Here is a 27,794-nt window from a genome sequence, read left to right on the forward strand (position 1 = left end):
GAGGCCAGAATGGGGCAATGAGAATGACTGTGCTCCCCAGCCTGTGAGCTTTCTGAAGAAACTTGGAAATCAGGGGCAGAGGAAGATAGGCGTAAAGAAGACCGGGAGGCCAAGCATGAATCAGTGTGTCTCTGGGGACTTCCCCCTGAAGGGGATTCAGGGTGAAGAACTCGCTGCATTTTGCACTGGAAGGAGAAGCAAAAAGATTGCAGCAAGGATGACCCCACCTGAGGAAGATCTGCTCCATCAAGGAAGGATTCAGAGACCACTCATAAAGCATCAGAATATATCTGCTGAGCCTGTCCGCTAGAATCTTGGACCATCCTGGAATGTGCGCTGCCACCAGAAAACGGCCAGTGGAGATCGCCCACTCCCACACTCTCATGGCCTTGCAGCAAAGGGGGTAGGGTCTGGTTCCTCCCTGTCTGTTGATGTACCAGACTACTGACATGTTGTCTGTCTAGATGGCAATCGTCCCTAGAGGAAGATGGGCATAGAGAGCTTGCAAAGCCAGAGGCACCGCCCTCATCTACAGAACGCTGACATGCAATTCAGTCTTGGGTAGAGACCACGTGCCTTGGAGCGCCCTTTCTGAGCAATGTCCCTCCCCCACCGTAGCTAGGAGGCATCCGTGGTCACCATGGTTTTGAGTAAAGGAGTGAGAAAGCTGCGACCCCTCATTAGATCTGGAGACTGAATCCACCACTGAAGGGAATCCCTGCATACTCGGAATATTCGTACCAGATGCAACAAAGGTTGCTCTAAAAGAGGCCATTGGACTAAAAGAGTCCATTGTAGAATCCTCATATCAAGGCGTGCTAAGGGAAGAAGGTGGATCGCAGCTGCCACAGTCCCCAGGGCCCTTAGAGCTGATTCCACAGTTGGAAATTCTGTTTGAAGATCATACAGAACATGTAACTTCATGTTGTGCATTCTCTCTGGAGTGAGAAAGACCTTCATCTGAATAGTGTCCAATCGAGCCCCAGTGAAGTCTAGAATCTGAACTGGGACTAGTGATAACTTGGTGAGATTGATAGTTATGCACAGCTTTCGAGCTAGTAACAGGAACAATTCCCTGGCTTGACACAGTAGATACTTGGAAGGGGCAACAAAGAGCCAATCGTCCAGGTATGGAAAGACCTGAATATCCTGAAGCCTCAGGTGAGCCGCTACTACTGCCATCACCTTGGTGAACACCCTGGGGGCTGTGGTGAGACCAAAGGGAAGGGCTCTAAACTGACAGTGATTGGCTCCTAGCCAGAAGCAGAGAAACCTCCGAGAGCATTTGTCCATCTTGATATGGTAGTATGCATCCTGGAGGTGGATTGAGCACATCCAATCGTTTGTCTGCAGATAGGGCAGGACTGAGAGAAGACTGACCATCCGATATTTCGTCTTGGCTACAGACAGGTTCAAGGTGATGAGATCCAAAATGGGTCTTAGGTCCCCTGTCTTCTTTGGCAATAAAAAGAACCTGGAATAAATACTCGATCTGGATTGGTCTGGGACGACCAGTTGGATGACTCATTTTCTGAGCAGCTTTTCTATTTTTAAGGCTGCTGCCTCCATTTGTGTGGGTGGGACATCTGGGAGGTGTCTGGGGGGAAGAGGTGGCTGGATGAACGGAATGGAAAAGCCTCTGGATACAATCTGCAACACCCAATGATCGTTTGTTATGGACTACCATGCCACTGGGTGTAGCGATATCTGACCCCCAACTGCCTCCAAACAGAAGCAGTCAGGCAGCCCTTCTGGGCTGCTGCCCTTGGGTCTGTCCGAGAAAGGTTCTCGAGACCGAAAATTCCTCAGACTCCTTCTGCCTCTGGGTCAGCACCTGTTGTAACCTCCTCTGCCTCTGGGAGAAGGAGAGTCCTGAGTGTCCCGGGAAAACATCTGGGATTTTCTGAACCACATCTTCTTCATCCCTTGCTGATTCCTGGAAAAGGATCTTTGAGGGGAGGAGAAGCGGATCCTGATGGCAGACAGAGTCTTCCCGTCCTTCTCACTCTGGACTAGTGCCTCACGTACTGACTTCCCAAAGAGGGAAGAACCGTCGTACGGGGCATTGGTGAAAGACGCCTTAAAGGGATCAGAAAATTGACACAGATGGAGCCAGGAAGGGCGCCTGATAGTAATTCCTGAACTGGATGTCCTAGCGGCACCCTCCGTGGCGTGGGAGAGAAGGCACATGGATGTATTGGAGACTGCCTTACGCATGGCCATTTGAGCAGAGAACGTCTTCTTGTCCTCCGCTGACATGGACTGTGGGGTCGACTCAGCGACTTCCTTAACCAAGTCTCGCTGCAGTCGAATAAGGTGTGGCATATAATTCAGCACCCTTACAGCAAAGGTTGCTGAAGCATACATCCACTTCCCAGTCCAGTGTTCATGACTCACGGTCAGGAGGGTAGACTGTGGAGCTCTCCTGCGCAAGCTCCTCTTTGTGGCCGCTGCCACGATTACAGCATCCACTGGAGACCCTTTGAACCAATGCACCCTGTCTGAAGGAGAGCTGAGAATCTTGTCAGGGCGTTTCTGGATGGGCTCCACCATGTCCTGTACCTTTCACGCCCGAGATGTAATAAGATCCACTAAAGGATCTGTGGGAGGGGACACTCAGGAAGTAGATGGGCCTGTGCCAAATGCCTCAAGAAACACTGATTCATCCAGGGTTGTTTTTTGGGCAGACCCCCCCCCTTCTGGCAAAGGATTTCAATGATGTCTCCAGGAGACATCCTCTAGGGGGGGATCAGGTGGAACCTTCCCCTTCCTCCAAATCTGTGTCTGAGGTGAGGGACTCTGAAGGGGAGTCCAAGTGCCTCCTCTTACACATTCGTTTATGAGGAATCTCCTCAGTTTGACTCTCTGGGGAAGACCTGCAAATGTCCTATTGCTCTCTGGCTGGAGCTTCTTGGGGCAACACAGGCACAGGCTGTCACTGAGATGGCAAGATGGTCGGGGCCGCACCCAATCTAGAGGGAGTCAGCGTGGAATCAGAGGATGACATGGTCAAGGGTCTAGAAGGAATCAAGAGAACCCTCTCCACCACATCAAGGCAGATAGAGAACGGCATCCTTAGAAAGCCCCATCAGAGCTGTTCCTCTCTGACCCAACAGGAGAGTCAGAGCCGAGACTCCAAGAGCCAAGATACCAAATGGGATACTGCGCTGCGACCCACTTGGAGCCAATGGCACACCCCCGGACCCGACCCCGAGGCTATGGCTCCAATCGGATCCAACAAGCTCAAGGCAATGGCCGGCATCGAGGTACAAAGTACATCGGCGCTGACACCTCGAACCTGAGGGTCCTCAGATCCAAGGGCTCCGAAACAGTCGGCCAGATTAGAGAAGGAATAATCGAGGAGAAAAAAGGCTGCAAGCTACCCCCCTCCAGAGGGAGAGGGCGCACGCAAGACCCCCTTCTGGATTTGGGTGCGGATGAATTTCTGCATCATCTTGTCCATCTCTGCTTCACTGATGCTCTGGGTGGAGCGGGATGATGAGGCCATGGACACTGCTCTGGAATGACAGTAGGGGGAAACTGGAAACCACATCTGACCTACCTCCGCTCCGTGGAGAACTTCAGGGAATGGAGCCGGGGCGATCCGGGCCTCGTGGGAGGTTTCGCCTTGGGTGGCGGACCAGCCGGGGCTGAGCGGTCGGGGTTCCGCTTGAGTGGCCTGTCCTTCTTTGCCTTCTCCCCTTCCCCGGGCCTCTGGGTGGGAGTTTGAGTCCCAGAGGCCTGGGAAGAGGAGGAAGAAGCTGCTGCTGTACCCGACAGGAGTGTGAGAACAGCCATTCCCAATGCGGGCAGAAGGCCCTTTACGATCAGTTTATCCCTCCTGTCCTTAAGCGCTCTGGGATTGAACCCAGCACAGATAGGACAGGACGTTTGTAGATGTGCTACCCCCAGGCACACCATGGACATAGTGTGGCCATCAGCCAGGAAAAGCTTATGGCCACACTCAGAGCACCTTTTAAACCCTGATTTAGGGGCTTCTGATATGTCCCCTAAAAAAAGGCCCAAACGCACTCTCACGCACACAGACAGAGGAAAAAGAAAAGAGAGAAGGGAAAAAGTACAGTTTTGTACCTACCATAAATGTAGATGTTCGAAGATCCACATTGCTGCAGTCCTTACTTATGGGTAGTCCGCTGTCCTCGGTCGGCCCGAATACCAAAGTATTAGGCTGACGTCGGTCATGGGCGCCTAGAACTGACATCAGAGCGTCAGGGTATAAAAGCGCATGACCGACGTCATATCCTCAGTCTTTTCTTGCCCCAGATGTCAGAAGGCCCTAAACATAAAGGCCACAGCCAAAAACAGAATACCTCCCAAAAGCATGTCCAACAACAACAGCCACCCAAACTATATAACCATAACAAACAGCAGTGGGGAAGGAGGGAGGGTATTGGACTGCAGCAATGTGGATCTTGAACATCTACATTTATGGTAGGTACAAAACTGTACTATGTTCTTCATCTCACATTGCTGCAGTCCTTACTTATGGGTAGAATCCCAAAGCAACGGGAATGGGAGGATGGAAATATCATAAAGCATTAGGGGCTGCTAAAATGCCCTGTAATATTGCAGTGGCAAACCCAGCCCTAGATTTAGAATAAAGAGGAAGGTGGTAATGTTTAGAGAAAGTATGTACTGAACTCCAAGTAGCTGCTTCCAAAATATCTTTTGTAGCTACCCCTCTTAGAAAGGCAGTAGAAGTGGCAGTAGCCCTAGTGGAATGAGGTCTAATTCCAGCCGGAACCTCCTTACCATGATGGGAGTAACAGAAAGAAATACAACTCCCAATCCATTTAGAAATAGTTTGTTTTGACACAGGCTTACCCTGAAAACCCAAAGCAAAAGAAACAAACAACTGCTGAGACTGTCTGAACTCCTTGGTTCTGCTCAAGTAATAACGTAACTGCCTGTGAATATCCAAAGTATGCAAAATCTTCTCCCCTTTATTTTGAGGGTTTGCATAAAAAGTAGGCAAATGAATAGTTTGATTTAAAGCCACACTAGAAACCACTTTAGGCATAAAGGAAGGATTAGTACGCAAAGATACCCTGTCCTTATGAAAAATTAAGAAAGGCTCCACTGCCATAAGGGCCTGTAATTCAGAAACCCTTCTTGCAGAAGTAATGGCCAACAAAAAAGCAGTCTTCCATGACAAATACTTTAATTCGGCAGTAGCTGCAGGCTCAAAAGGTTGTAGAGTAAGTTTTTCCAACACAAAATTGAGATCCCAAGCAGGAGTAGGAGCTCTACGTGGGGGCTTATGTTCTTTGCCCCTCTAAGAAACTGCTTAAACACAGGATGAGAGAATAAAGGGGGATCACAATCATAGTGAGCAGAAATGGCTGCAGCATGAATCTTTATAGAGGAGAAAGACAAACCCTTGTCCAATAACTCAGTAAGGTATTGAAGAGAAGCACTTAAATTAGGCTTGGAAACATCAAATGCCTTTGCTTTGCTCCAAATAAAAAATCTCCTCCATTTATCCGAGTAAACTTTCCTGGTACTAGGCCTTCTGGCCTCCAAAATAACATTCAAAACTTGTTGTGGAAGGTGAGACCTTCCAGGTTCTAGAACAGAATATGCCAGGCTGTTAGATGCAGAGACTGAATCTTGACATTGAGAAAGTGACTGCCCTCCTGAGACAAAAGATGTGGAATCAAAGGTAGAGGCCATGGAGGCTCCCTCACTAAACTCCTCAGAAGTGGGTACCAGTGCTGTCGAGGCCAATCGGTGCTATCAGAATCATGGCTGGCTTGTCTTGTCTGGCTTTCAAGAGTACCTTGGGAAGGAGAGGCAGAGGTGGAAAGGCATAGACATGAAGATTGCTCCAACTGAATGACAGAGCATCCACCTTCCAAGCTGTGTGATGAAACTTTTTTGTGCAAAACTTTGGCAACTGGTAATTTAGTGGAGAAGCGAACATATCTATGTCTGGAGTCCCCATAACACTGTCAACTGCTGGAATACATGAGGATCCAATTTCCACTCGTGAGGATCCACTATTTGTCTGCTCAACACATCTGCTAAGGAGTTCTGTGCTCCTGGCAGAAACCTTGCCTGAAGATTGAGTTGTAAACTGAGAGCAGTCTCCCACAAAATCATCGCTTGCCTGCAAAGAGGGTATGAATGGGTTCCCCCTTGCTTGTTGATGTACCACATGACAGTTGTGTTGTCTGTTTGAATCAACACCTGCCCTGGATGAAGTAAATCCTTGAAGGCCATTAATGCAAACTGGACCGCTAACATCTCTTTCAAGTTGATATGCAAATGTTGAAGTCTGACAGGCCACGTGTCTTGCACCCATTTTCCATTGAGGTGTGCTCCCCAAGCCTTGTCCGAGGCATCTGTCGTTAGAATCTGACTCGCCTCTGGTCGGGTCACAGAGAGTCCCTTGTTTAGGTGACATTCCTGAGCCCACCACAAAAATTCCTTCTGAATGCAAGGTATTATCTGAATGACAGTGTCTAGATCTTGGCAGTGTTGTGTCCATACATTTTGAGATACCATTGAAGCTTCCTCATATGCAGTTTGGCATTGGGAAGCACCAGAATACAAGATGCCATGAACCCCAAGGCTTGAAGGACTGTCCTTGCAGTCAGCCTGGACTGTAGAGACATTTGATGGAAATAAAGAGAAAGGCTTCTTTGTTTGTCCGGGGTCAAAAGGCCATCTGGGAAGCTGTATTCAGTCTCACACCCAGAAAGCACATGTCTTGAGAGGGTACTAGACTGGACTTTATTTCGTTCACAGAATACCCTAGGCATCTTAACACTGCCATCACATACTGTAGATGATGAAGAAGTTCGTCCTTCTCTTGAGCAATAATCAGGCAATCGTCCAAATAAGGATAAATCTGAATTCCTCTTAACCTGAAAAAGGCTATCACTGGAGCCAGAACCTTTGTGAACACTCTGGGCGCAGTAGATAAGCCAAAGGGCAATGCAGAGAACTGATAATGTAAATTTCCAGCTCGAAACGCAGGTACCTCCTGCAACTTGGCCTGATAGGAACATGAAGATAAGCCTCTTTGAGATCCAGAGTTACCATCCAGTGATCTTGTCCCAACAGAGGTAAAAGCTGTTGTAACGTCAGCATCTTGAACTTTGGAATGTCCAGGTAAGTGTTGAGGATAGATAAATCCAAAATTGGTCTCCATGTGTTCCCTTTCTTTGGAACTAGAAACAGGCGAGAATAAAATCCTAGGCCCACTTCTGACAGAGGAACTGGCTGTATAGCTCCTATTTGAAGAAGTAAAGAAATCTGTTTGTGAGCCTCTATCCTTTGTCGAGGAGGAATGTCTGGCATACCTTTGAAAGGAGGTAATGTATGGAAATAAAACTTGTAGCCTCGGTTTATAATGTCCAACACCCATTTGTCCTGGGTGACCAAAAGCCAATTTTGCTTGAAAAGTGCTAACTTTCCTCCCAAAGGAGCTGCCAGGCAAGAGGAATCTGGCAGCTGAAAATGCAGGTCATTGGGTCTGTTTACGAAAGGACTGACCCCTGCCCTCACCTGCAGACTGTGCAGGCGAACTCCATGTTCTAGGTCTGAAGGAACTCTGAGCTCTGCCCCTACCACGTCTAGATCTGCCCCTAGACTGAGAATCTGAAGAAGGGTACGTCCATCCTTTAGCAGGCCAATTTCTACTAAACTTTGGAGGTTGCACCTGCAAAAAATCTTTAACAGTCTGCATAGACTTAGCCTTGTCCTCCATTTTCTTTAATACAGACTCCACAGGAGGACCAAACAAAACTTCAGACTGTAAAGGAGCATCCAGAATTCTAGTCTTAACATGCTCTGACAAATTCTGATCCTTAAGCCAGGCGTGCCTTGAATAACTGAACCAGTGGCCGCCACCCTAGAAGAAGCCTGTACAGCATCAAAGCCACACTGCAAAGAATGCTTGCCCACCTGTTCAGAGACATGTACCAAATCTTGCAATTCTTTACACTCTATACCTTCTGCTAAAGCATCCACTTTAGATTTTAGCTGAGAAAGGAGGAAATTTTGATATTTCAACATATGAAACTGGCAATTTAAAGCCCTCATTGCCAACGTAGAAGAGGTATACACCTTCTTACCCCATCTATCCAAAGCTCTAGCCTCTTTATCTAGAGGAACCGGATTTTTACAACAGAAGCTCTAACACCCTTAGGCCCCTGACTAATGGTTTCTGGGTCTGCTCTAGGACTTTTATACAGATACTTATGAGCCTCAGGCACCCTGTAATACCTGTCCGGTTTGACTGGCGCAGGAGGCACAGAATCTGGATTAAGGGAAGCCACCGAGAAAACATCTTGAACAACATCCAAAACTGGAGGAATAGCTAAGGGCCTATGCTGTGGTAGAAACAAGAATTCCCTAAGCCTTTTCCGGGAATCAGAGAAATCCTGTCCTTCCCACTTAAAATGTTCCCTCATGGAATGTAAAGTTTCTGAAAATGAAAAATCCTCAGGGGGAGAAGCAGAAGGAGTGGAATCCTCTGCATCAGAATCCGAATAAGTAGGAAAATCTTGCATGTCTTCCACAGAAGACTCTGAATCATCTGAGGCCTGTTCCAAACTTTCCAACTCAGTCTCTACCCTAGGCCTCTTATCAGGAGGGGGCAAAGAACCCCTAATTAAAGTAATCAAATCTTCCGCCATTTTAAGCATGTGCTTTTTAGGCACAGACCCTGAGGAACCAGGACTGACACCAGAGGAAGACAAAACAGACCTACCCTTAGAAGGAGCCTTAGAGATAGTAGCAGAAGGCCTAACCACCCTAGCAACAGTAGGGAGAATAGTAACCTGAGAGGCCCCATCAGCCTGACCTGACTCCTGAGAGGCCACCTCTTGCAAAATCAAAGTTTCCCCCTGAGTTTCAACAGGAACTTCAGCCGGGTCCACCTGCTCCACTGTAGCCTCTAAAGGACCGGCATCCGTAACGGACGAATCATCCTGCCTAAGCTTTACAGATTTGTCTTTGCGCTTCTTAGTGGAAGCGGGCGTCGGAGGATCCGACGGCCTATTATAATTACACCTTTTGCCAAAGACTAACCTAGCGCAATCTAATCTCCGTTTTATAGTGCGCTTATTAAACCTAGCACAAAACCGACACCCTACTACATCGTGCTCAGGTCCCAAACAAGGTATACAAAGCGAGTGGTAATCCCTATGCGGTATCTGTTTCCCACAAGAAATACAATTATTCACTTTTTCTGACATCCGGTAAATAACAGAGGCAAGAAAAAACAAAAATACTCCCCAACGGGGTACTTAGCCCAACTTAGTATCGGTCTGAAACTTCGAATTCGAAAAATCTCAGAACGCCGAACGGCACTTGCAACGCTGCTTCTGCATCGGACCATGAGGCAAAATAGACTGAGGATATGACGTCGGTCATGCGCTTTTATACCCTGACGCTCTGATGTCAGTTCTAGGCGCCCATGACCGACATCAGCCTAATACTTTGGTATTCGGGCCGACCGAGGACAGCGGACTACCCATAAGTAAGGACTGCAGCAATGTGAGATGAAGAACATCCTTTTTTTTTTGTAACCGACGACTGTCGCAGGGGGGGGGGGGTAAGAAGGAAAGAAAGAAGAAAGTTAGAGAAAAGTTGAAAGTTGTAATCACTCATGACCCAAAACCCAAAAAATGACCCAACACTGCCTAAGAGCTCGAGCAATACTGCTTGCTGTTTCAGTGGCAAATCAGATCTGAAGGGTGGAATAAAGGGGGCATTATGAGTAAGGGGAAGAGCTGAGAGTTCGAATCAAAGATGCTGGTGATGCGGCCGTGTCGGATCCGATTCGGATCCAAAGTCCCTCAGGTTGAAGACCAAATGAAATAAACTACTTCAGATCTGCATCTTTCTATGTTCTTTCTATGTTACCCCCCATATCTGTGTACAGAGTGGAACCCTGGTTACCTAAAATCTAGCAGTCTAAAGCTCTGGATTACATAAGTTACAGTCACATTCTCCATTAAACATATTAAAACCAACTGCTGAATTAACTGTGCTTTGCAACCTAATTCCTTGTTTTTTTATTTTACTTGTACTTGTACTACAGAGTTGGTGGCTAGTATAACTACAATGATGAATTAAAACTAAAAAGTTGTGAAGAACATGAGGAGCCTGCCACTGATAACTGCATGCAAATAGGTACTAAGAATTATAACATTTCAACACTTGTATCTCTGGTATCAAAGCTGCCTTCACTTAGTTATTTCTAAGACCTTCACAAGTGGGCCTTGCTGTTGATTTTATAGAATGTATTACAAACTTTCATCTTTGCCTTTCTATATAGGACTAATGCTCCTCGTCTCTTCTTGAGTGCCCCTGAAAATGCTTATTTAAATGCATGAGTGCATTTAAATGGAAGTATTCTATTAAATGTATAAAAGAAAGTTTATTTTTTGGCTTTGTGATTTTTATATAATTTGTTTTAATATGCTATTTTGCAATAATGTCCTGAGCATACAGATCAGGCAACTAATACAGAATACTTTTGCTTTTAACAAACGGCAACAATGTTCAATATTCTGCAAAAGATAAGCACAGGCCAACACATCTGAACTTACAGTACTGTAGCCTTTTTAACAGTAAACATTTTAAGTCCAGAACTCTCCTTGCTGGGCTTCCACTGTAAACTGTCTCAGTCAGTTAAAGCATGTGTGTGATGTACAGTGTTTATTCCTGTGAACATGTTAACATGGTTTGTTTTCTTTGACATAAATGTATGTTTGTCTATGTCTTAGGTGATAATTCAATAAAGCTGTTAAAAAAGTATAACAAGAGTAACCAATGGACCGCTAGTGGTAGGAAACAAAGTCAACTGATTAACAGCTGCTTGACAGTCAGAAGTGACAACCGTGTAAGGCCATAGTTATTTTAGCTCCCTGGGAAAACATTCTCTCTGTGCAGACAGACAGTGAAACTGCTCACTTTGGGATAGCTGTACTGCCCACACATCCTGGGTGCAAAATAAATTATATCTGACTTACTGTTTAGTCTTTAAGTTGTAATGATGAATTTTTCGGCAATAACCTGTACTAAAGAATGTCACATTTTAAAGATATTGCTTCCAGTATGCAGTTTGTTGTCAGTCTGTAAATACTTTTAACACTGGTGTATTTCAGTCTGATTCCTGGAAGAGATAGTTGCTACACTAGAGAAAACAGCCTTCCACCAACCACTCCAAGCTGCAGCAACCTCAGAGTTAATATAGGTAGAGGATGCAGTCCCTCACAAAAGGTAGCAATATCTGTTTTGTTTGGGTCTTACTTTGCATATTTACTGGGTTTCGAAGACAGAAAAACTCCACTCTTTATTGTCTAGTACATACAACTTAACGCTCCACAAAACAGGCGTTTTCATCCAGGCACCTCCCAGACTTCATCAGAAAATACACAGAATGTGAAAAACCGGAGATGTAGACATCTTCGAACTGTAGCAGTTGAAAACTAGTGTAGAAAGCCTCAAGTGGTCAAAGGGTGGCAGGTATCATGAGATCTCGTTGCCTTTCACCAAGCCAAATGGACTCAAGAAACCCACACCCGCACAACAGAAGTTTGCATCTGGAAGTCTGCTGCCAATATCCAGCCTTATGCCGTTAGCAAAATGCAGGAAACAAGTCCACTCTGTCAAACTAGAAGCTCTGCATCTAGGGTTCCCTCCACAACATGGGCTTTTGACAATGGAGAAAGAAAACTGTTGTTTACTCAAGTCCAGCTCAAATCATCACTACAGCTGATGACTTCCAACTCTCTAGGGTGCGACTGTCCTTTGGCTTCAACCCTCCTTCCCCCTTTTGGGGTCACTTTTTCACATTCTGTGTATTTTCTGATGAAGTCTGGGAGGTGCCTGGACGAAAACACATGTTTTGTGGAGCATTAAGTTGTATGTACTAGCCAATAAAGAGTGGAGTTTTTCTGTCTTCGAAACCCAGTCTGTTTTGTTTATTAGTTACCTTTTGACTGGTTCCTCGTTTTTTGGTTATTACTTTGCATATTTGCTAACTTCACTTGTAAGACCTGCTTGAATTACCGATAGAATTTTCGCTCACAGTCCTGGCTCACCAGTTAACGCAAGTTGCATACTGGCATAATACAGATGTTAACTCATGTCAATGAACATTCACACTGATAGAAAAAAGGATGACAATTAACCGATAATGGTAAGAAGACATCACAGTATTATGCTGAAGAATTCTCTTCAAATACCTAATGAATCTACAAAAGACAGCATAAATTACAATGTTACACCACAGGCATACAATGTCAAATAAAGAATGCATGCTGCTTGACATTAAGGCTGCAGAAAATGCACATCGTTTATGTATTTGCATTTTTTCACTTTGCATTCTTACTGGTAATAACTTTTTTTATGCCTGGGAAAGTGCATCAGGAAAGTAACAACAAAAGTAGAAAAAATAAAATAGAAGATATCCTACAAAAAAAAAAAAAAAAAGGCTGTCACCACAGCACAGTGGGATGAAGTTCTTTAAGCTCTGAACAGGCTCAAAACAGCTAGAGTATGAGCAGTGGTCAGGGCGCAGGAGGAGTCAGCGAAAGAGCTGCAGTGATTGTCAGATATTAACTCAACCATACTTGGGGGACAGTAGTGTCATCAGGCTCTGATGGTAGAAGCTGAATGAAGAGACTAAAGAATCATCATTTGTATAACTAGTAGTATGTACACTGTAGTTGGGGACTTCAGCCCCACATTTTAGGCAGCTGGCACTCTGTGATTGGGATAACAAAGAAAATATTCAACCCACCTAGGGGTAACTTTCATTACTTTTACGCATGCTATAATGCTAATACAAAACAGCAGTTTCTAGCTCTCCAACCTTACCCTATGGCCTTTACGCTGCACTGAACAATTATGCAGGTACATACCTCGGGATGGAACTGCTGCTCTGTACGAGTATGGCAATACTGACATGAATCGCCCTGCTCACATTTGGCTGGGTCCCCCCACTCATCTCCATGTTTTACACTGGGGCATGGTGATGACCTGTTAAGAACAAAAGAAAAAATATTTGCAATAAAGCAAAGCTAATTAAACATGACAAACTACTCATTCTCTTACATGCAATATTTAACATAAATCTGTGCAGTTTCTGTGCAGTGTCACATTATTTCAGATATTCGTTTTTACTGCAAATCCCCCAAAAAAGTACTGGCAGCTTTAGTAGGTTAGCTAGGCGAGGTTTTAATGTCTGATGAAGCACTTTGATGTGTGAAAGCTTGCTACATCTGTGGGTGTTTTTTATAGTTTCACAGATTTATACTAGACTAACCTCCACTAGGGTCTTTACAAGCCTAGAGGTGCAACTCAACCAAGTTCTGACCCCGATTTCTTTTGATCCCTATATGGTGGGGTATGTTAGTAAAGCGGTTGTGAAGGGTTAAGTGTGTGTGGGGGGGTGTTAGCAGGGGATTGATTTGCTTATTGTCGACCTCTATCCACTAGAGAAATGGGGACAGACCAGGGGTGAATTTGCAATTTCCCATCCAAAGAGCAAGGTTTCTTTTGAACAGGGTCAGAGATGAACTCTGCTTCAGGTAGATGGAGAGTTTACTCCATAGCACAGGGGTTCTTTGAGACACATATTGGGCTCTCCAGCATGTTCTATTTAAGTCAAAGGCAAGGTTCAAGTCCTTGGATCTAGTGTTTCTAGTGCCATTTGTTTTTCAGATGTGTGAGAGATCCACCAGAGCTGTATTTGAGGATGCTTTACAAGCTAGACATAGGTCACCTCTCAATAACTTTTAGGAGAGTGATTACAGAGATAGGGCCTTAAGACAATCTGTGTAGGACAGGGTATTTATTCTCTGGATTCACCTGGTAAAGAACCTTTGAGGGCGTTATAACTGTTGCAAGTGCCTGGTCAGTTAAATGTCAAAGGGGGTACTGTACTCAATGATGGGTCTGATAAGGGCTGAGTAGGGTGGTACTATAATGTCTTTGGACCTAGATGCCATACTCTTGCTTATGAGTTGGGTGACAACAGTAATTTTCGTAGTATATTGGCCTGGTTGAAGGCCAGATTACTGCCTACATATGTTCCCAGATCCTTAACTATCAGGTCAACTTTTGGGGTGTTTTATCAATGGAAAAATTAGCTTAGGTGGACAATTTTCCAAAGGGCGCTATAATGCATTTCTTTGCATTGAGTTTTAATCTTTGGTTTTGGCACTAATCATTTTGTTTCTGTTACAGGATGTTGCTATCATGGGGGAATCACTGATAGCTCCCAAAGTACAGTCATCCATGAACTAGGTCAGCCAGAGCTTTTAACACTAGCCTTTACTTCTGAGAAATAGATGCCAAACAGGAGCAGACCCAAAATGGATCTCTGGGGTACTCTGCTGATAATCTGTCTCCTGGCGGAGGTGGTCTCTTCAATCTTGACTTCTTGGATCCCATCTGTGAAACAGCCAGCAATCCAGCAAGTTATGTAGGGATTTATGACTAGTTCTGAGACTTTGCCAACAATACCTGTGTGGGGTACTGTACAGAACTCCTTGGTCAGGTCAAACTAGGTGGTATGCACCGTTTCCCCTCATCCATAGCTTTGCTGACTCTCTTGAAGAAGACTACCAGGTTAAGTAGGCAAGATCGTCCTTTAACAAAGCCAATCTGGGATGGGTTCAGTGTCTAGAAGGTATTAATGTCCTTGTTGATGATTTCCATAATAATTCATTCCATGACTTTGCATTTCACACTTGTCATACTGATGGGTCGTAGTTCCCGGAGTCAGTTGATGGTCCACCCTTATGAAGAGGGATGATCATTGTGGTCCTCCACTCACCTGGCACTTAACCTGTTTTAGGCCATAGTTGAAGAGGGCCTCAAGTGGTCCTGCTATGTCATGTTTTAGGCTATTTAAGAGGCAACTGGAGATATTGTCGGGGCAGTGTTTTTAGCCTTAATGAGCTCCACCAGGAACTAGTCCCTGTTGATAGCTGGGGGGTATGCTAAAAGGAATTTCACAGGGGGTAGTGGGGGAGTGAGCCGTAAAGGTTATCCTGACCTCATAACTGGCCGTGGACTTTAGTTGAATCAGAGACCTCATCCCTATGAGAGTTGCTTGATTTTAGCCATGACTTTTTTCCTTTTGTTAGATACCCTGGTTAAGGTAACGATTCCACCAGTGGCGTTTGTTTTTGTTGTTAGATTTGGACTTCTGGTAGATACAGCAGCCTCAATGCAGCCATTTTGTACAGGGTTTCAGTAAATAATTCTACAAAGGTAGCTGTGTTCTCAAGATATAGCCATGGTGGTGCAGCGGTTAGCATTGTCGCCTCACAGCAAGAGGTTCCCCAGTTCGATTCTTGGCTGGAGTGCCTTCTGTGTGGAGACTGCATGGTTCACTCCCCATGGTTGAGTGAACATTAAAGACTTGCAGGTAGGTGCATGCATGCGTGGGTGTTCCTTCTTTGAAGGTTGGGCGCCGGGCTGTCAACTCAACACTGTAAAAATCCACTGTCGATCATTAGCAGACCGGTGATCAACTGTGGTGACCCCTAACCGTGAAAAGCCAAAATACTTTTTTTAGCTGTGTTCTCACGGTTTGGGGGAGTCATAAATTTTGACACCTGTCGCTTAATAGAATATAGTTTTCTTTAGAATAATTCCTGTTACAGGTTTAGTTGGGTTATCGAGGTTGATTTTTATTTCAAGAGAGAGCTTTGTGGTCCAACTTCACCAATGAGAACATGGGGGGGTGCAATGCTCTCCCATGTTGGTGAATACTTGGATCGTCTGGTTGGAAAGCACACCATCTGGTCCACAGTATTTGTGTTTATAAAGTCCCAAAACACGGCACATGTGAGTTAGAGGCAGTGTATGTTTCCCAGTCTACAGAGAGGTATTTAAAATCTCCAATGAATAGGGTATTTGGTTAGGTTCTAAATGCCTCTTGTAGGTTTAGGTAAGAGTTGTGAGCTTCACGGGTCATACAGGGTGACTTGTAGCTGGCTAGGACATGGTAATAAACCTTTGGAACCTTGTCTATGAAGACTTGGACATGGATGAACTCCAGGGCATCATCCTTTTTAACCAACCTGGAGTTGCATTTGTTGTTAATGTAAACTGAGACATTTCCACCCTTAACCATGTTTGTGCTGCTGCTGGCCTAAATGTGAGGAAGGCACTGTATCCTTCCATTGCTGGTGTACTTTCTTTGGCTTTAAGCCAAGTCTTATTAACAGCTCAGATATCTACATTCTCTAGAGTGAGGACAGCTTGTATGGTATGGAGTTTCTCGTTTAGATTGCAACACAAAAGGGGTGGTGTATGTGGCAAGTTGTTTGGCTTGTCCAGCATTTTACATAAGGAAAACTAAAGGTCCACTCAAGAAGAGAATCTATCAACATGTTTATGCAATTTCAAACAGGATTTCAAGAATGCATTGCATATGAACTCCACAGATTGTACTAATTTAAAAAAATGTCTTTCTTTATTCTTGAGAAAGTTTTTGAATTTGAGAGAGGGGGAAATTGGACAGTGCTATTAGAATCATGCAAATTGTATTAGCAATTGGTTTGGACGCAACCAATGCCCCTTGCCTTAATGATATAACATCAATTTCTAGTTTGTTGATGTTAAAAATGGCAAAGTGTAATGCTGATTTTACTGATGATTTTTTTCCAAATATTTATTTTTTATGCTATTAAAATTTTAACAGACACATCCAAAATATTTGCCTAGAAGGTAGTGTCCAACCATGAGAATGTGAATAATTCACAGAACAGACAATAACTTACTTACAAAATATTAAAAACAATATAAACAAAATAGATAGTATACAATAAAATACCAAAAGCCTAATAAATGAGCATGCAATCTAATTAACAAGAAAAAGGAAAAAAGAGGATTATAAAAGGATACTTAATTATAATAACTACCTAGATTACTATTTTCAAGAGGGAAATGTATATAAAACCCATAATTTATAACACTGAAATCAAACACCGGAAAACTAGTACCAAGAACAATCAACTGTTGAAAAATTGTACTTGTAGTTTATATTGTTAGAATACATTCAAACAATTTCTCCCAGTAATTATCAAAATAACTGTGTTTAGAAGGACTGGAGATAAGTATGGGTTAGGATTATTTGATAGCCATTTGTTTGAAACCATCCCAATTGATTTTAGATCTAGCCATTCAATTTTGGGTAATAAAGAGTTTAACCAGTAAGAATAGTATCATTAGTATATGAATATCTTTTTGAGCTAATTCATTCAGACAGATATGTAAAACAGCAAATTCCCACAAAAGTGTAGCTTTTTTTGTAACCCATTTTTCTAATTGAACTTTTAGAGAACACCAGAGTTTATGCAATGGTGTACAACTCCATAGCATATGAAATATATATGCTTTGTAATATTCACAATGAAAACAATCTGCTGACCAGTTGGGGTAATTTTTTTTAAGAATAACTGGGGTTAGGCATGCATTGTTCTTTATCATTAACTGCATATAAAAGAGTTTTTAATAGATAAAAATTTAGAAGTTACTAATTGATTTGAGTTGTTGATTGTATGACATTTCCTGGCTTATACTGGTCCAGTAATTAGAAAAGAGGATGGAATCATGAAATTGTAATGAACAAATAGTTTATATGTATTTGACAGCATTTGTTTTTGAAGTGAGGGGTTGCCATATTTTGTTACATAATGTTGTATTAGTTTCATTTATATTTGGTTCATTCAGATATATTGAGAAAAGTTATTTTATTTGTCTCAATATAATAGTGTAGCTTTTTGGATAGTTAAAAGATTTCCGCAAATCGCTAATTGAAAGATTTCTGTTTAAATAAAAATCCAAGATTGACTTATCTTTAAGGACTGGAAAATTAGAAATATTTAGGACTCTATTTTTAATCTTTAGATTAGGGTTCACTGGAGTGGTTGTAATAGCATAAATGAATTATTCAAATTAACTGATTCCAAAAGACTTTGAAGAATTTTTATGTTATGTATTAGGTAACTATGTGGTTTAGTACTTTTGAAATTCTATTTTTTGATAAAAGGGAAGGCTTTTGGATTACAGTCTGAATTACATACAAAGTTATACCATATTTTATACCAAAAGGACTCCACAAGGATGATTTAGGATTATAATCTATTTGAAATATTCTACTAGTATTTATTATATCATAATATAGTTTAAAATCTGGAAGGCTCAATCCTTCAAGGCTTTTAGAATAAATTAGTTTTTTGATATCCAATTGTAACCGGTTTTGGGAACCAGATAAACTTAGCAAGTCTGGAATATATAATGATTAAAAAATGTGATTAACTGTTAGATTGACTGAATTAAACTGAAATAAAAATTTTGGTAACACATTCATTTTGATGACAGACATCAGAAAGCACAGAGAGATTTAGTTTATTCCAATGTGTAATGCAATTTTAAATACCTGACCACACTTTTTTCAAATTATTTTTAAAAAGCGAAGTGGGATTGTGATAAAACATTATATCCAGGTACTTAGGTGAGATTCATTTTAAATAAATCAGGATAATATTGAGCAAATGGAAGTTAGGATTAACAGGAAAAATGGAGGATTTGAGTACATTTATTTTGTAGTTAGAAAATTTAATAACACTATGAACAATTTTAGATAAATCCATACTAGGCAATGTAAAATATAAATTTAAATCATCTGCAAAAGCAGTAAAGGGTATTGAAATTTTACAAATCTTTGGTATTAAGTGATACTTATTTTGAATCATCATTAAGACTAGAGGTTCCATATAGATAAACAGGTAAGGCAAAGTAAGCATCCTTCTCTTGCACCATTTATTTTCTTAATTGGGGACAAGAAAATTTTATTAATAGAGAAGTATATGCATTCAAATAAAGTATTTTTATAAGATTAATAAAATAAGGAAAGCAGAAGTGAGGTAAAACTGCAAAGAGAAAATCTAAATGTAATCTATCAAATGCTTTTAAGGCATCTTAGCAAGCGAAAACAAAGATGAATTGTAATGTTTAGATAATTAGTGTATCTAAAGTTACTGTGTGATCACAAGTTTGTTTGGCTTGCATGAATCTAAACTGAAAAAGAGATATTTGTGGCAAGACAGGTTTCAACCTGTTTGCTAGAATTTGAGCAAAAGTCTTAATATCAATATTTATGAGTGAAATCGGTTTATAATTTGTGGGATCTCTGAGATCCTGATTTGGTTTAGGGATAAGAACTGATTTAGAATTATTCATATGGAAGTCAGAAATAGCATTCCTACATATATAATTAAATACACATAATACATTTTTAGAAATTGGCTGAGTATAGGTGTTACAGAAATCAGTTATTAAACCATCAGGGCCTGGAGCTTTACCTGATTTAAATAAAGTTTTTAATAATATCCAATATTTCTTGCTTATTAAAGGGTACAGCAATCTTATCTTCTTGATTCTTAAGTTTTGAAAAAAATAAATTACCTAAGAAAACTATCCAATTCTTGGATAGAGAAATTTAGCTTATGTTCTCCATAAAGGTTAGTATAAATCTGCAAAATGTTTCCATTTTTGTTCTAGTATATGATCTCCGTTACCAAGACTGGAGTATTATATATTTTTATTATTGCTAAGAATTCAGAAGGTGGCTGTGCCCAATCCAATCAGAGTATCTTGCTAAGGTTTTGATTTCATAGCATGATTGTTGTTTAATATTTAACATATAAAGTTATTTTTGTAGGTCAGTAATACGTTTCACGGTTTCATTTTAAAGTTAGTCTGCAAATTTTCATCTAGTCTATTAACTTTCACTTTTAATTCTGATTAAGATTTAATAATTTCTTATAAGTGGCTTTACTTATAAATATGCCTCTGATTTGGGACTTAAGAGTTGACCATGGAATATCCAGAGGTATCTGACGAAGGGCATATGGTCTAAAAGCGCTCATCTGTGAAAATAAAGTTTTATGGTATTTTATTCCACGTGGATGTTCTCTGCTTGTTTGGTTTTTGGATATTCCTGGACAATTTTGCTACTTGTCGGAGGACTTTGGTGCAAGAGAGTTTTTTTGGTTGTATAAATGAAAAGGTCACAAAAATATTTAATAACTTAGTTGAGAATAAGTTCTCCTTTACGACTGTTTAAAACAAACCCTTTTGATCTTTGGCATTATAATGACTAGTATTTTACAGTCATTTATATTTTATCACTTCTGTAGGCCTCAGGACAAAGCACAGATCTCAGACCAAGCCACTGTTCGAGGATATGTAATATGAGTATAACCCATATTACAGATGTTCTTCAAAGTTACTTTAAATGCAGGAAACATGAAAGCAAAGATCTAGAGTTTGGAATTTAAAGCCAAATATATTCAGATGGAAACATTATTGTATTGGCTTAAGTTAGGACTACTGAGATGTGCAAATACGCTGTTTATAGGACAGTCACCATCTTGAATCCCCATTACTGATGAATTTGAATTGTTCATTATTGTTTAAACTGACCTTTAGTATATTATGCATTGATTTAGTCACTAGATGGTAATGTTTGCCTTTGTATACAAGGGTTTGAATGGGGAAGTGTCTGATGAAGTTCATGGTTTGTTGTTCTGAATGAAAGTGCATACAATTCATTAACCAATTTCTTGTGACTTGGCCAATGAGCTTTGTTTGCCTTTATATTTTGGTTTTCTTAAGTTTAGGTTCTTGTTTAGATTATGAGCACTGAGCAGTAACACCTTAAGGTTGCTTTGATTTTTTTTTATTTTATTTTATTATTTTGACATTGCCTGAAAAAGGCTCTAAATGATGGATAAAATTTTAGCCAACATCCGAAAGCCCAGGGGAGACAGGTGCAGACCATCCTTGGCAAAGCATCATGGTTTGTTAAAATTGTCCTCCCATGCTAGTAGATATTGCATTCCCCTGGAGTATCATCAGAAACTAAGCTAGTTATTAAAATCATTCATTTTCTGTTCATACTGTGGCATCATCGTTGGTGAAGGTAGAATGTTGCTCAATGCACATATTTGTCTCGGATATATATTCTGAGAGATACATAACGACTCTTCATATAGTTCATGAGGTATGTCTCAGTCATTTACACCCACATGGACTATGACAGAATCATATCGGTACCTGTAGTGCAGTGACTTGAGTGCATGCATGACATTGCGTATCCTTGCTCCAGATAAGCAACTAACCATTATCTTTCTCCTTGTCCAGCGTGGTGAAAGGCACATCTCTGAGTAAAATCCCCTAAACAAGAGTACTAGGTAAAGTGTGTGCCTTATGGGCTTTATTCTTGCAGGATCACTGGATGTAGGATTGTGTGTGGTGTTAGGTATTGCTTTTGGTGTGTGCTTAAATGGTTGCTGAGGATAGGTGTTGCCATTTGACAGCTTAGGAGGTCTTTGGGGGTATAGTGAGGTTTCTTTTAAGTGACTCAGCATAAGAAGGGCTATGTTTGTGGTGAGTGGTACGTGTTAAGGATATAGTGTGTGTGTTTTTGACAACCTTCTTTGTAAGCGAGATTTCTGCCTCCAAGAAAGTTATGCATGTACATTTCTCACATACTGTGTTAGTTTCTTTAAGGATTAAAAGGGTATCTGAGCACGAGACAACTGTTACATTGTCTCGGGATGCCCATATCAACCAAGCTGATCAAAGACACATTAGGAAACTGCAAATCCATGTTGCCAGGACCTGCACTAGTGTTGGGCTATTATGGTTTAGGAAATTAGATTTACAGGGGTCACCTGAATGGTGTCTAGGGTTAAGGTTAGATGTTAGATAGTGCTATCAACTGATATTAGTGTAGTTTGATGCACTAACTAGTTGCCCTAAGCTTAGCTCCACACAAAACCTTGCTGTGATGCAGCTTAAAGTCCAAAGTACTGTTAACTGCCATTGTGCAGTGAACAGCTCTGTGAAAAAGCACCTAATTTATAGCAGACAGAAAAAAGCTGAAGACTAACTCCTGTGTCCTCTGGTCAATAAACAATTACACTTTGAGCTCCCTGGAATGTTTCCCAACAAGGAGAGACAAGGTAAAACCCTTCTGCCACAAGATGGATGATACTGGAACTTCTTTATGTAAAAGCACAATAGTAGCTCTCAAGTGCAGATTAACACCAAACAACCGACTCCATGAACAGCCCTCTGGATGATGAAAATCTCGCTTTAAGCCTCGTTTGTTTCCCAACTTGGGCTGTTCAGGCTACTTTACTACTAGCACTAGAACAGCATTTCCAGCTTTCTTAATGTAAAAACACATTTTGGCTAGCCAAAAGTGAAAAGATACTAACTAGCTAAAACAAGTAACTTTCCCTTTAAGCTCCTTTGTGTGTTTCCCAACTCAGACAAACCAGGCTACCTTTTTACTCCCACTAGAATTGAAACTCCAGTCTTCTTAATGTAAAAACATACTCACTTGGCAAAAAGGTGGAAAGGTATCAGAAACAAATTTACCAACTAACTACGTATAATTCCAAGGTGACTCAAAGGCAGACAAGCCAGCAAATAGGGTTTGGTAGTGTTTCCAGTCTATATTAAGGGTGGTTGAAGTCACCTAGTATGATGGTGTTTTGAGATACATTTATCCTTCCCAGGTTTGTTGGCAGAGTGGCCATGCCTATAACATACACACTTCCATGCTATATTTATGCAGGAACATATACAGTTGGAAGTCACTTTCAAAGTAGACTAACAGCCTAAGGGGAGGACCTTCCCAGGTTCTTCTGTCAGCAACCAGTAAGAAGAGCACAGGAGATGAGACTGGGAGTAGCTTCTAGAGAAGATGAGACATGGAGGAGCTTCCTAGGTCAGATATACAGTAAGGGCAGGCAGGTCATAAGCCTGAAGTATAAAACCATAATAGGAATAGGGTGGGTAGACAGGTGGTTGGGAAACCACATTCAGAAGAGAGCTGGTAAAAAAAATGCAATAAAATGAATGCTCAGCACAGAAACTAAAAAGCACTTCAGACTAAAAAAATGCCTTAAATTAACAGCTTTAACTTCGGATAAAGAGCAAACATATAAAATTCATTTAAAAGTTAAGTGCAGTATTATAAATGAAGTTTAAATGTACTTCCCCTGCTTGCAAAATATAGACCAAATGCTTTGTTATCAAGTTTCAAAGCTTCCAGCAGCCCCAAGATCGCTGGAAGCTTTTAACAAACTATTTCTATTTATTTAGTTAAGTTGCCGTGAGATGGAATTTGTTTTGTTCAGGATTTATTCAATGAAAATAAGAGCATCACAAGATGGCAGGATTCATAAAATTCATTCCATTAAGTAGCCTCAAACTCATAACAGTATACTGTCTTACATGTAGCAGATACTTTTTTTTCAATTGAACTTGATAACATGTTCCATGTCTACCTAATATTGAACTTGATAACATGTTCCATGTCTACCTAATATTTCCTTTATCTAGTTCACAGTATCAACACTTGGTGAACAAAAATCAATGAAACTGGTTTGGAGACACTAGTCTATCCCAGAATGTGCTACATGGGCGCACACATGCACACACACACACACACACACACACACACACACACACACACACACACACACACACACACACACACACACACACACACACACACACACACCTACAACAGACAATTTTGAATATTAGCAATCCACCTACAATATATGTCTTCTGGGTGTGGAAGAAACCTGAAGTATCTGTCAAAAACTCTAAAAGACAGAAAAGTCAAATATTCTCTGCATACAAGGCATCCCATTCAGGACGTGAACTGCAGAACAAAGCCCTTAGGCAGCAATGCTAACCACTACCCCACTGTGCTGCTCAATGCTATATATATTTGCATTCTAAAAGAGTCTAACATAACAGACAAAGAGAATAAAGCAATTCTAAATGAGTTTAATGCCTCCATGACTGAAGTGTGATTCTTCTGGGAACATCACTCAGAAGTTTAACCACAAAAGAGCACAGCTCTTGAAAAGCAGCCATGGCTCCTTTATATATATATATATATATATATATATATATATATATATATATATATATATATATATATATATATATATATATATATATATATATATATATATATATATATATATATATATATATATATATATATATATATATATATATATATATATATATATATATATATATATATAGGTCCCCTTCAGTCGATTGAACGTTCAAACCACATATGGCCGAGACCATATGTTCGAACTTGTAAAAGTTCGATCGGACTGAATGGAGATCTCCATACAGAGCGGAAAGGGAAGATTTCCCATTTCCGCAATGTAGTGCGATCTCAGAGTTGGTATATTTAAGTAAGGGGGGCTGTGAGGGGGTGCAGGGGGACATAGCCCCCCTGCTATAGACAATTAGTTTTGTTTTTTTTGGTTTATGTGTTTTTATTTCAGTGTTCGAACTTTTACGAGTTCGAACATATGGTCTCGGCCATATGTGGTTCGAACTTGTAAAAGTTCAATCTACTGAACTAGAGCCGTGTGTGTGTGTGTGTGTGTGTGTGTGTGTGTGTGTGTGTGTGTGTATATATATATATATATATATATATATATATATATATATATATATATATATATATATATACATAGATATAGATATTCACACATATATCTATATATATATATATATATACATACATACACACACACACACACATATATATATATATATATATATATATATATATATATATGTATACATATATATGTACACACACTAACTCCACAACTGTTTTAGTGAAAGGAAAAATACCCCAAGATGCTGCAATTTCCATCTTTAAATTTAAAACCTGGGACTTGTACACAAGAGTGTTAATCATTAGTGTGATCCACTGAGATGCATGCCCTTTCTACAACTCTAGCCCCTTGGCTATGTTTACTAAAAGATGATCCTTGGGTTTATACATTTCTCTTACATTCCCTATATTCCACTGTAACAAATTATTTTTTTTTTATCTAGATGATTGCAGACTCTGTCTGTATTAATTTCTGCAGATAAATGCATGTTGTTGGAAAATCAGATTGTCATCATATATATCACTGCTGTAGTAACCTTAGCTATACAAGGTATAGCTTGCCAAGGATATTAAAGATGGACAGCTTCCAAAGCTTTAAGTTCCCTTTGAGGAAAAAATCCATTTTCTTATTTGTGTTATTGTTTTATCACTTTCTTTTTTCAGGAAAATTATTTTAAAGCTAAGAGTGTTGTGTTTTAATGGACTGTCATGAAACTGTAACATACTTTTAAATGGAGCACTCATTTTTTCTGTAATTTTAAAACTGGTGTAAAGTAACTGAAATTTTTTTTTCTGTCAAGAAATTGTGTTTATTTTACATTTGTGTTGGCTGGCCGTGTTTAAAGTGCTTTTTACTTTTCTGGACTGGTGTTTATTAGCATTTGCTGCTTGTTTTCTGTGGGACACCAGCATCATTTTCAGCTTGACCATGGAAAAGACTACCAGTCCCATGGTTGTTCCCTCTTACTGCCACAAAAAGAAAAACAAATTAAGCAAACAGCCTTTGCCACCACAGCAGGCAAGCAAGTTGCCTCAGCCACTGGTGGGTGACCCTGCCGTGGTCATTTGTTGTACCTTACACTACTCATCTTTTATCACAGATCCCTTTAGTGTAGCACCTATAGCAACTATGGATGAGGGTTAGCCATGTCCTCTGTGGCTGTTGGGGTTCCCTCAGTAGACAAGGGAGAAACTCACTTGTCGGTCCTGGGAGAGGGAACAAAGGAGGTTTCCTTGTTGTGACAAAATGCTGTAGCCATCCCTGGGGAAGCTGATGTTGCCATTAGTAACATGGCTGACCCCATTTTTCCTGTCAAAAAGAAACAGAAAACCAAGCATGTATCTACTCCTTCTCAATTTTCTTTGGATAGTAGTAGTTTACTGGGTCTGGCTTTTAATTCAGGCTATTCTTCCTGCAGTTTCTGGTAAAAGAAAGAGGGATTCTTCTTTTTCTGAAGAGATTCAGATTCTGAATCTGAACAGGAGGATGCAGGGTTGGATACAGTTTTTTCCCCTCAGATTTCTGATTCAGACTCAGAGGACAGCTCAGTTTCTGATTTTCCCTGTGGAGTTTCTCTTTCTGTGAGACTACTGCTAGTGTGTGCCAGTGTTTCCAGTGGGAGAACAGTAAGGTTTCTCAGTCCCTCAGAAAATACTATGAGTTGTTAAGGGAATAATTTTCCAGATCCTACACCCAATTCCATTCCACTTGTTCTGTCTGCTTTAGAGGGTATGTGCATTACTACCTGCAATTTTCCGGATAGCCAGATCAGAAGTCCTTAAAAAGGTATAAGAGAATGTATAAAGTTCCTCAATCTTTTAAATTTTCGTACACTATTCCTAAACCTGACCCAGCAGCTATAGTTCTAGTTGATCGCACTGCTGCTAAACACTTGGTCAATTCCAATCCTACTCTTACTGAAAAAAGAAAAGGATGGGAAAATTATACACCGGTACAGGCAAAAAAAAAAGTGTATTCTTCTGTAACTTTGATATTCAGAATTTTGAACTGTGAGGTTCATATGTTAAAGTTTATTTTGACTAAATGTGAAAGTATGAGGAATACTTCATCTGCAGTTTCTTATCTTTAGTAAAATCTGCTTTAAGTAACTTTGTTTCTTCTATTGCACAGGCCACTACTCATTGTTAGCAGTGTGCATAAGACTATTGATGCTAATTCCACGGGTGTGGCCACTGGTTCGGTTTTGAGGAGGTTTGAATGGCAGCAGTCTCACAACCTCTCAGATGATAAAAATTAGATTTTAAATTCACCCTTGGGCAGAGATTTAGTGTTTAGCCCCTCTGTGGTGGAGGTAATCAAAAAATGCAATGAAAAGGGTAAGCTGATTCAGAAAATCTCTAAGATTTTCAGCCCTCCTTTTCCAGATTTTCCAAGGGATTTTTCTCTCTCTCTTCATCAGGTGATGGCAAAAAGCAAAACAGCCAGTCTCAACAAAATACAGATAAAACAGACGTCTAAGAAACAATGGCACAGGGGTTCCAAAAAGGAAGCTGAAACCTCCCCATAAAAAGACAGTCCAACAAGTCTGAATGGGTATTCAAGAGACCTTTGACTCCCCTCTTACCCTGGCCCCTTTTTTTCTTCCAGAAGGTCGAAATCTCCATTTTTCTCTTTGGCAACAGATAGTTTCAGACACATCTGTTCTGACCATCATTCATCAAGGTTACAGATGGCAGTGGGAGGAAATTCCTCCTTTCCAGAGGGTCATTCTGAAACTCCCTGATCACACTCTTGTTTCCTCCAGTTCTTCATCACATGCTGTTCCAAGGAGTGACAGAACCAGTTTTTATTCAAGGATGTTCCTAGTGCCAAAGAAGGAAAAATTGGAGACCATTTCTTGATCTTTCTTTCCTAATGCTGTTTGTGATAGTGACCAAACTCAAAATGATGTCACTTCATAACCTGTTACCTCTTCTTCTTTCCAGTTTCTTAGTAACACTAGACTTAAACTATGCTTACCATCAAATCCCTATTCACTCAGACTTTACATTTTTTTTTTAGGTTTGGTTTTTGTCCGTCTGGTTCACGTTATCAGTTCTCTGCCTTACCCTTTGTTCTAATCACTACACAAAGAGTGTTCATAAAGTGTCCAGCTTCAGTTACAGCTCACTCCAGGCTACACTGTATCCAGTTTTTTTCCATGTTTAGATGATTTGCTTATATTTGCAGAGTCTTTTTCAAAGTGTCAGGAAATCTCTGTCTCTTGGATGATATATATCTTACACAAGCTAGGATTACAAAAGAACATTC

At 40.8% G+C, this 27,794-nt stretch overlaps 1 protein-coding gene across 2 annotated transcripts in view; it reads right to left on the reverse strand.

The window, feature by feature from the left end:
* Positions 1–27,794, reverse strand: part of UNK (unk zinc finger) — an 874,631-nt gene that overhangs the window by 375,014 nt on the left and 471,823 nt on the right. For both annotated transcript variants that reach the window (XM_044084965.1, XM_044084967.1), the window contains one exon: positions 12,906–13,023. In XM_044084965.1, the coding sequence (XP_043940900.1) occupies positions 12,906–13,023 (118 nt within the window). The remainder of the gene's footprint in view (positions 1–12,905; positions 13,024–27,794) is intronic.

The sequence above is a fragment of the Protopterus annectens genome, chromosome 10.part0, assembly GCF_019279795.1.
Source record: "Protopterus annectens isolate FY-2018-M chromosome 10.part0, PAN1.0, whole genome shotgun sequence".
In the NCBI taxonomy this organism is placed as follows: Eukaryota; Metazoa; Chordata; order Ceratodontiformes; family Protopteridae; genus Protopterus; species Protopterus annectens.